The 9218-nt window shown below is 58.0% G+C and overlaps 1 protein-coding gene and 1 long non-coding RNA gene across 3 annotated transcripts; one reads left to right on the forward strand and one right to left on the reverse strand.

Moving 5' to 3' along the window:
* Window positions 1-65: 65 nt before the first annotated feature.
* On the reverse strand, window positions 66-5266 carry ELOB (elongin B). 2 transcript variants are annotated; one of them, XM_070568648.1, is made up of 4 exons: window positions 5126-5266; window positions 4618-4752; window positions 3258-3363; window positions 66-239 (listed from the first exon to the last, which is right to left on the reverse strand). In XM_070568648.1, exons 1-4 carry the CDS (start codon window positions 5198-5200, stop codon window positions 127-129), a joined length of 429 nt encoding a protein of 142 aa, XP_070424749.1. In that variant the 5' UTR covers window positions 5201-5266; the 3' UTR covers window positions 66-126. The 2 variants fall into 2 exon arrangements, with proteins under 2 accessions (XP_070424749.1, XP_070424750.1); XM_070568649.1 differs by lacking the exon at window positions 5126-5266 and adding an exon at window positions 4858-4975.
* Window positions 5267-5641: 375 nt separating this feature from the next.
* On the forward strand, window positions 5642-7800 carry LOC139074923 (uncharacterized). Its single transcript, XR_011524924.1, has 2 exons — window positions 5642-6447; window positions 7659-7800. It is a non-coding gene; the product is annotated as an uncharacterized lncRNA (long non-coding RNA).
* Window positions 7801-9218: the final 1418 nt, after the last annotated feature.

A 9218-nucleotide genomic window follows, 5' to 3' on the forward strand; every position in this document is an offset into this window, starting at 1 on the left:
CCCCATCCCAGTGAGGATGATGCCTGGAGGCAGGAGAGGGTGCACAGAGAGAGGCAGCAGCCAGGTGGACACCCAATTCTTTTATTGGGGAGGATGGGGCATTGGGGGATGGGCCCAAGGGCCCTCTCACTGCACGGCTTGTTCATTGGCGCTGCTTCCTGAGTCTTGCGGCTTCATCACGTCGGGCAGCTCGGGTGGGCTGGAGAAGGGCTCGATGCGCAGGGCCTCGAACGCTTCATCTGGTGGAGAGGGGAGTGGGGAGAGCTGGAATGGGTACCCACCTTTAGCTTCTGGGGACCTCCAAGCAGATACCTGCCCCTGTGAAGTGAGTCTCCACTGCTCTGACCTCCATACCTGGTCTCCCTGCCTGGTCTCAATGGCCCTGCTGGAATGTCTCCCACTCCTCCAAGCCCAACCTGACCCCACTTCCCACCCCGAGGCTAGCCATTCGTGAGGCCCTTTTTCTCACCCTCTGCATCCATCAGTGAGCCTGTGGGCTGACCTGCATCCACCTGCTTGTCACTGGCTCCACAGCCACCATCACCCCTCACTCAGAATCTTGTCTATCTCCTTGTACCAAGCAGTGATTTTCAAAGTCAAACCAGATTCTGCTCCTCCCCTGCTTAAAACCTAATAGCTTCCCATCACACACTGAATAAAATCTCAAGTCCTTGCTACTATGTCTCTCCACCTGTCTCCTGTGCTCCCCAGGTTACCACATCAAGCTCTTTCCTGCCTCAGGGCCTTTGTACTTCCTGGTCCCTAGCCTGCCACTCAGAATGGCATTCAGGATTCAATTCAAACATTACCTCTGAGAAGCCTTCCCCAGCCATACCATATACACAATCAGTGCATCCCAGAGCCCTGTCCACTGCCTTGGAAGCACTGACCACCAGCCCAAGGGGCCCTTTGCTGCTTTGATCCGCTGCTTTCCCCACTAGAACAGCAGCTCCAGGAAGGCCTGCCTTGTCACCTCAGCACAGAGCAAACGAACCCCACTTTACAACTTTTCTTCTGTGCTTTCTTCTACCTGGGAGACTATTCTCTCCACCTGGCTCAGGGTTCTCAACCGATTAGGGCCCCCAGGGAAAGTTGGCCATGCCTGGTGACAGTTTTGGTTGTCACCTTGGGGGTGGCTGTGGGGGGCTGCAACCAGCATCAGTGGGTAGACGGCCATCTCTGGTAGTGGCCAGAGATGCTGCTAAACATCCTGCATAAGACAACCCCACCCAGAATCATGCAGCCCCAAATATCAGTAGTGCTGAATGATGTTCAGACACCAAGAACTAACTCATCTTCCAAAACACAAACCTGCAGTGACAATTCCTGCCTTCATCACTTCTCCTATTCTTTGGAAATAAAGTTTGGATGATGCCATTTAAGGCCTGATTTGACAGTGTCATCTCCCTAACCTAACTGAAGCCAGTTTGGGGCTGGGGAGAGACAGCTGCGTCTCACGCCTCTTCCAGCTGCACCAGGAAACTACTACTTGGGAAACAGGCATTCAGAAGTGCATTTCTGCAAGTGAAAGTAGCCCCTGGGGGAAGTGAAGAGGCCCTGTCAAGACAGCAATTGTCCACCTGAGGGGTGATGCCACTGAGCGCCAGAGCCACTACCTCATTCAATGCCATACTGCGGGTCAGGGGGAAAAAGCAAATCACTTCCCTGTGTCATGATTTCTTCACCTGCAAAACAGATCTAGCAACATCTTCCAAGAGTCACTGCAAGCCTAGATGGTGCCTTTGTTCCAATCAGAGAACGGGACACTTCCTCTGGGAGAATGCAGCCTGACCTTGGCTTAGGAAGCCGAACAGGAGAAGAGCTTTCAGCCCTCACCTGCTCCCCTCAGAAGGGCCTCTCTCTACAGGGCCTGACCTCTACAAAGTCTGTGCCAGCCCTGCCCCTGCCACAGTGTCACTGTGAGGGTCAGAAGGAACCACATAAAGGCCCCTAAGATTTCCGTTTGCTGAGCACTCACAGGCTGGGGGCCTGAGGTGCATGGGGGCTCACACTGCCTCATGTGGGGCTGGTCCTAGGATCATACCCCTTTATAAGGATAGGAACTCCAGCCTGGGAGGGGCAGGAGCATGAAGTAGCCGTCCAAAGACACAGCTGCTGAGGCCTAGCATAGCTCTCCTTATGGCACTGAAAAGTGCGGCTGAGGCGATATGCTCCCTCCTCAGCCCTCGCTGCATTTTCTTACAAGAAGCCAGAAAAATAATTCCTTGTAACTTCACCCAAGTTCACCCAGCCATCCCCAGAGCCCCTGGGTCCAAAGCTGTGAAACACTCTACAACCCCTGTTTAAATTTCCAGAGACAAATAATAAAATCCACATTTCCTCTCTTTTTCTTAGGGGAAGGAGGTACACTGGAGGGAAGTAAACTACTCCCACCCCTCAAGTTTCTAAACTTTGGGCAGGGGGAATGTGGTTGATGAGCATACTGGCTCTGGGGCAGGCAGGGCTGGATGTGAATACTGGATCTGACAGTCCCACCAAGCGATCTGACCTCCCCAAGCTGTTTACTCATCCTTAAAAAGGGCATAGTACAGGGCTGGCCCCGTGGCCGAGTGGTTAAGTCTGTGCGCTCTGCTGTAGGCGGCCCAGTGTTTCGTTGGTTCGAATCCTGGGAGCGGACATAGCACTGCTCATCAAACCACGCTGAGGCACCGTCCCACATGCCACAACTAAAAGGACCCACAACAAAGAATACAGAACTATGTACTGGGGGGCTTTGGGGAGAAAAAGAAAAAAAAAAAAAGGGTATAGTACAAGTCTGGCCTGCACAGGGATGCTGCAGGATCAAGTGATCTACCGCAAAGATAGTGCCTGGCATGATGCCCGGCTCAGGCAAGGTCCTGGCAGTCTGCATCACCCCATGTGACTGCCAGCAAGCCTCAGTGTCCACATCTCCAAAATGGGCACAGCAGTGTTTACTCCCCAGGGCTATCGAGAGGGTGAGATGGACCAACAGAAGTCAAATGCCGAGTGCAGGGCCAGGGACTCGATAAGCCCTCTGTAAATGCAAGCTGGTATCATGACTAGGAATCTTTGACTCCTTCATGGAATAGGCTTCAATTTCTACAAGGGTCTCGTTTGCTTGTCATCTTTTTTATGGAGAAACAAATACACTGTCACAGCACATTGCCTGTACTTTGTGGACTAGGAAGTCATTGTCCTGGAGACTTGGAGGAAATGCAGACTCGCTGACAATCGCTTTCTTTGGCTGTTTCCACCCTGCCTGGCTGCCATCTCACCTGCTCGGAAGGCCAGCCCCACAGTGGCTGGGGCCTGCGGCCGTGCTGTTTGACTAGTGAAGCCACACTCGCCCAGTGTCTTGCCGTCGTCCAGGAGCTGGTCGTCCTGAGAAGAGAGGCAGGCAGGGTCTTGGGAGAGGCCCCAGGAGAGGCAAGTCCCAGAGACTTCTCTGGTTAGCAACTACACTGGAAGTCAGAAGAGGGAAGCGAGACAGCCCCAAGTACGGCCCAGGACCACCCTAGAGGAGACCAAACACAGTTTCCAGGGCTACACCCAAGACTTTCCAAATCAGAACCTCCCAGGGTAAGGCTCTGGAATCTGTTTCCCCCCAAACTCCAGGGAATCTAATTTCAAGAGCCAGTGACCCAATCTGGCACAGGCAGACCTGGTTTGAATCCCAGCTCTGCCACCTTGGACCACGCGGTTGATCTTTTTGCTGTGAAGTTTCCTATCTGTAAAATGGGAATTACTCCAATTCCCAACTCATACAGTGGCCAGGAGGTTTCAACAAGTGACAGGGTCACAGAAAGCACGGAGTACAGCACGTGGAAAGAGCACATGCAGCAGGAAGGGTCCTTATCAGGGAAGCCCCAGGAGGGACAAAAGGCCCTTGAGAATAAGGGAGTGGAGGCTCAGCCTGGAGCAAAAGGCCAGATTCCAGCCAGAATCAGATCAATGCACTTTGGTGAGGGACATCACCCCGCCAGACTTGTCTCAGGGGCCCACACACCGGATTCCCCAGTGAAACCCCAAACCCCAAGCCATGCTTGCAGTTGGTTTGTAGGGGGGAAGTCGGGGTGGGACAAGCTCTTAGAGCATTAGCAGAATGTTGAAGGGTAAACAGTTGTTGGGTGAAGAACTGGAGGGACCTGACTCATCTGGACACCCTCCATTTCTTTGTATTAAGCAGCGTCTTGGGGGCCATTGTGACTTTGATAGGCCTGCAGAGGATTAAGAGCACTGGCGTTCAAATTCTGGCTCTGCCAATGACCTTGGCCAGGTAAGCGGCCACTTCGCCGAGCCTCAGTGTCCTTAGCCGCAGAGCAAGGCTGCCAGCAGCCTGCACGTCGCGGGTGGGATCGTTGTGGGGCTCAGATGCGACGCTGGCCTTCGGCACTGAGCGCGGGGCCGGGCGCGCGACCTCGGAGCCATTCTTCCTCGAGAGCCCCGGGCAACGAGCGCTCTTGGGGCCTCACCTCCCCGAGTCCGAACGACGGGCCCACGCGGGGGAGGCCCGGGAGGCACTGTTTACATCAGCGACGCGGCCGCCCAGAGCCCACGGCCGGGGCTGGGGCGGCGGTTCCCGGCAGCGCCCGCCCCCGGCCCGGCCCCCGCTCGCCCGGCCCGGCGGGGCCGCACCTTGTACAGCCGCTGCTCGTCGGGCGGCCGCTTGAGGATGCCCTCGACGATGCGCTTCAGCTCGAACACGGTGCTCGACTCCTTGGCGTCCGTGAAGATGGTGGTCTTGTGGCGCCGGATCATGAGGAACACGTCCTGGGGGCAGCGGGCCGGCGTGAGCGCGGAGCCTGGGCCCCCCCCGCGCGGCCAGCCGCCCCCGGCCCGCCCCGGCCCGCCGCCCCTCCCCCCGCGCCCGCTCACCATCGCGGCGACTACCTCTCCCCCTCGACGCGCCGGCGCGGCCGCGCTCCGCCCCGTTCCCGGCAGCCCGCGCGCCGGCCCCCAGCCTGCCCCGCGCCCAGCGGCCCCGCCCCACCCCGCTCTGCGGGCCCGCCCCGCCCTGCGGCCGCCATTTTAACCCGTGGCCATTTTAATGCGGTGGTCGGGCGTCCAGCCGCCATCTCGGCTGCGTGGCGCGGGGTGGCGCCGGTCGGCGCGGTGGTCGAGGTGGGGGCAAAGGGTCAGGCACCAAGCACCGGAGGGACGCAGGAGGCGATGGCGCCATCTTGGGAGTGGCAGAGGCGAGGTCCCCGTGCTGATGCATCAGGGCTCGGCGCAGGCCGAGCCTTCTTTGCGGGATGGCGGCGGCTCACTTCGCGAGCGTAGGGCATCCCCACTCCCAGGGAGAGTGAATGAATGTTCTTCTGGGCCATCGGGGTGGCAAAACAGTCGCCTCTCAGTGAGACCAGGGCTGCCATACTGGGGGCTCTGACACACGATTGCGGGGCTCCCTGGCGGCCATTGTGAGGCGGTTCTAAATTCTGGACTCTCCGGCCACCGTAGCGGAGCGCTGTCCCGCTTTCCCCGCCTCAGCCTTGGATGTCAGGGTTGCTTAATCCTGTTCGGAGGGGCTTTACGGCCTGTAGCACCCCGGGAAGTTGTTCCGGTTAGGGAGTGGGCCGGGCTAACGTCCTGGGAAGCAGCAGCGGGCGTGGCCGGAGCTGGTGCTTGTGCTCTCCAGGAGGAGGAAAGGGGAGCCTCCTGCCCCCAGGGGCCCTCGGCGCCCGCCCGTTTCTTGCCCATGTCCACGCAGGCTCCGGAGTGGCCTGTACGCTTGATTTCCTTGGCTGGCTGCCCTCCTACGGGGGCATCCCTGCTGACAGCCTAGGCCTTCCTTCTTGGGCGCTGGGCACCGTCCTTCGTCGCCCCAAATTGCAGTTGAGCGAGGGAAGGCGGCTTTCCTTTCACCTAACCACTCCCAGGAGAGGGAGAGCTGCGGCCGGGTCATTGCCGGCCAGTGTCACAGAAGGCGTACATGGCATCCAGTGAGAGGCGAGCCGGTGGATGGCCCTGGCGGCCAGACAGCCCTGCGCCTGTTAGGGCTGCAATGTGAGAAATTCTTGAGAGTGGGCGGAATCTGAAGATGCTGCTGCCTTGGCCCTGAATCAAACCTGTGGTCAACCGCGCAGGCTCTAGGTACAGAGCAGCTGGAGTTCAAATCCTTGCTCTTGCGCTGACTGGGCAGCTTGGGGCAGTTCACCTCGCCAAGGGCCACTTTCCTTCTTTTTAAGATGGGCGAACCGTTTGTGAAGTTTGTAGCGCCTCCCCAAGAGTCAGCCCTCACTAGACCTTTCGTAAACTGTAACTCGTTATTGTTGACTTCTAATCTCTGGCTCCTCAGCAGCCCTCTTAAGTCCCGTCCCCTCCTGCGACTCTCCCCTCCCTCCGCCTCAAGGCAGCCCTCGCCTCGAGCCCAGGGCAGCCCTGGCTCCCTCCCAGCACCCCAGCCCTTGGACCACGGCCTGGGCTTCAGTCCCTGAGTCAGGAGGCCATGGACAGGTACCTGGAGAGGTGAGTCCTTGGCCCAGGCTGAAGAGTTCCTTCTTAATCTCTGTATATACAGAGAGTTGGAGGCTTTAGATCCTGTGCTAATGAGGCGGGAGAGCAGGGGTGGGGGGAGGGTTGGGGACAGTGGGGGCCAAGGGGATTCTGAGGCAGGTAAAGAGTGAGTTTAGGGGTGCGGGGACAGGAGGAGCCACCTCTTCACCCGTGGTGTTCTGGCCCAGCTGCAGCCTAGGCACATCGTCCTGAATCTGGGCTCTACTGGAGACCAGCATGTAGACCTCCTGGCTCGTGGGGGCTGCCCCAGCTCAGGATGCCCATCAGGAGTCACCCTGTGGGGATGAGGGGTGGGGCAGCCCACTGGGTCCCACCCCATCTCTCCAAGGATCATGCCTGTTCCCAACCACCCTCCAGCAGACCCCCTGGGTTCAACCCCCAGCTTATTGACTGACCTTGGGCAAGGCCCTGAGCCTCCGCCTGTTTCCCATCCATGGAGGGGAATCTACAGTTGGCCCCCGTGGGGCATTTGGGAGCATGAATGAGCTGATGCAGGGAGAGCAGGGTGCCAGGCCTTGGGTAGTGACTGGTGTGTGCTTATAGCTGTCTCTGCTGTCAGAGCTCACCCAGCCTGAGGGAGGTGGCGAGGAGGGCGGGGGCTTATTTGGTGTGATCCTTACCCTCAGAGTGGGTCTCTGAGCACCCATGGTGCTGTCCACTTGGTGGGTCTGTTGTAGGAGGTGACTGCAGGCCTCCATGCCATTCAGTGCAGTGACACCTCCTGCAGTGGGAATGAGGTGGGGAAGGATGTGAGTGGGGAGCAGGGCTAACCCCTCAGCCCCTGGCTCTGTCGTCTCTCTGGGTTGAGGTCCTCCTGGGGGCCATGACATACAGAATGGGAGGCTCAAGATGGTGGGTGAGCTGGCTGCCTGGGCGTTTTTGCATCTGCACACAAAGGCCTCCTGGGCCCTTGCTGCCCTCTTGCCTCAACCACCCAGTGCTCACGACAGGGACCCTTCCCTGGGCTCCAAACTAAGCCTGTAGGGTCTTGCCTGGTGGGCCCTCTCCTCCTGTCTGCTTTATTTATTTTTTTTTTAAGGAAGATTAGCCCTGAGCTAACATCTGCTGCAGGTCCTCCTCTTTTTTTTTGCTGTGGAAGACTGGCTCTGAACTAACATCCGTGCCCATCTTCCTCTACTTTGTATGTGGGACGCCTGCCACAGCATGGCTTGATAAGCGGTGCCATGTCTGCACCCGGGATCTGAACCAGCGAACCCCGGGCCAAAGCGGAACGTGTGAACTTAACCACTGCACCACCAGGCCGGCCCCTTAACATTGTTTAATAGCACTTATCAATGACCACTAGTTATTAGTGTGCCTCTCATTTGTAGAGTGTTTTACAACTACTTTTGTCTCCATAAGGGAAGTGACATAACTCAGTGTGGAATTTGAGTCAGTCACCCACGTTCAAATCGAGCTCTACTCTTGCTGTGCGCCTTAGGGTACATCACCTAGCCTCTGGGCCTGCTTCCCCATTCATGAAATGGGAAATGAGAACACCTCATGAGTGTTCTAAGATCAACTGAGAGCATGCTTGTGCCTGGCACAGCGTATGTGTCCAGCGGGCAAAACAATGATCACCTTAGCCGTCGTCCTGACTCTCCCAGCAGCCACGATAGTTAAGTGTTACCAGTTCAGGATACTGATGGGGAAACTGAGGTTGAGTCAGTACTCTTGGGAGAAGCTAGGCCATCTGGTTGCAGCATCACCAGCCAGAACAGGTGGGCAGCTAGGAAATGTCTGCCTTGAACAGGAACCTAGTGTTCCCTGTACTGGGGAGTTCCCAGGACCGCCCTTGCCTCCCCAGGTGCACCCTTCCAGGCTGCACAGTCTCCCGGCCTATCACCTGACAGGTGAGGCTGGGGACAGGATGCTGTTGATGCAGGGCCAGGTCACCCCTCCATGGACCTTGCTGACAGACGGGATGCAGCAGCACGGGTGCCAGCCTGCTGGGTAGAGAAGAGCTGCGACTTGCACAGCCCCACGAGGCTGCCACCCCAGGAACGGGCTGAGAGGAGGGGGGCTGGGAGGCTGCACTGTTGGGGTAGGAGCAAGTGGAGAGAGCAAAGGGGGTAGTCCCCCCTCCACCATTCTCAGCTTCCTCTGGAATCAGACCAGTTGGGTTCAAATCCCCTTATACCCTCTACCAGCTGCATGGATGTGGGCCCCTCAGTTTTCACATCTGACTGATGGGGAAAACCCACCTCCCAGTGTCTGTCAGGTGAGAATCCTGTGAGATGGTGCAGGAAAGCCCTCCGCAGTGTCTGGCGAGGGCTTCACGAAGAATAGCTGGTTTCTTGTCATTCACTGACCTTTCCCTTCCATGCCCAGCTCCTGCGCCTCCTGCCCCTCCCACTTCTAGCCCCTGCTTAGCTCCTGGGTGATGCTTCAGAAACACCGGGCTCTCTGAATGGAGACCCACTACTCGAGTCACACCAGGGCCAAGACCAAGGCAGCCTGGCTGCCAGCCCCTGGGTTGTTCCTGTCTCAGTGCCTTGGACGGCATCTTGAGGAAGGTCCCTTGGCTGGTCCCAGGCTAAGGGAGGGACACAAGGACAGCCGGCATCACCCAGCAGGGGCCACCAGGGTCCCACCACAGATGTACCCACAGCTTTTTGTAGGCTGGCTGTATTCTGGGCACCCTGGTCCCTGATGACGCCCCCCCAGGGGCAGTCAAGCTCTACCCCAGGTGGATGGCCCTCAGCCTGGGGGAGAGGGCAGCC

The sequence above is a fragment of the Equus przewalskii genome, chromosome 12, assembly GCF_037783145.1.
Source record: "Equus przewalskii isolate Varuska chromosome 12, EquPr2, whole genome shotgun sequence".
Classification (NCBI taxonomy): Eukaryota; Metazoa; Chordata; class Mammalia; order Perissodactyla; family Equidae; genus Equus; species Equus przewalskii.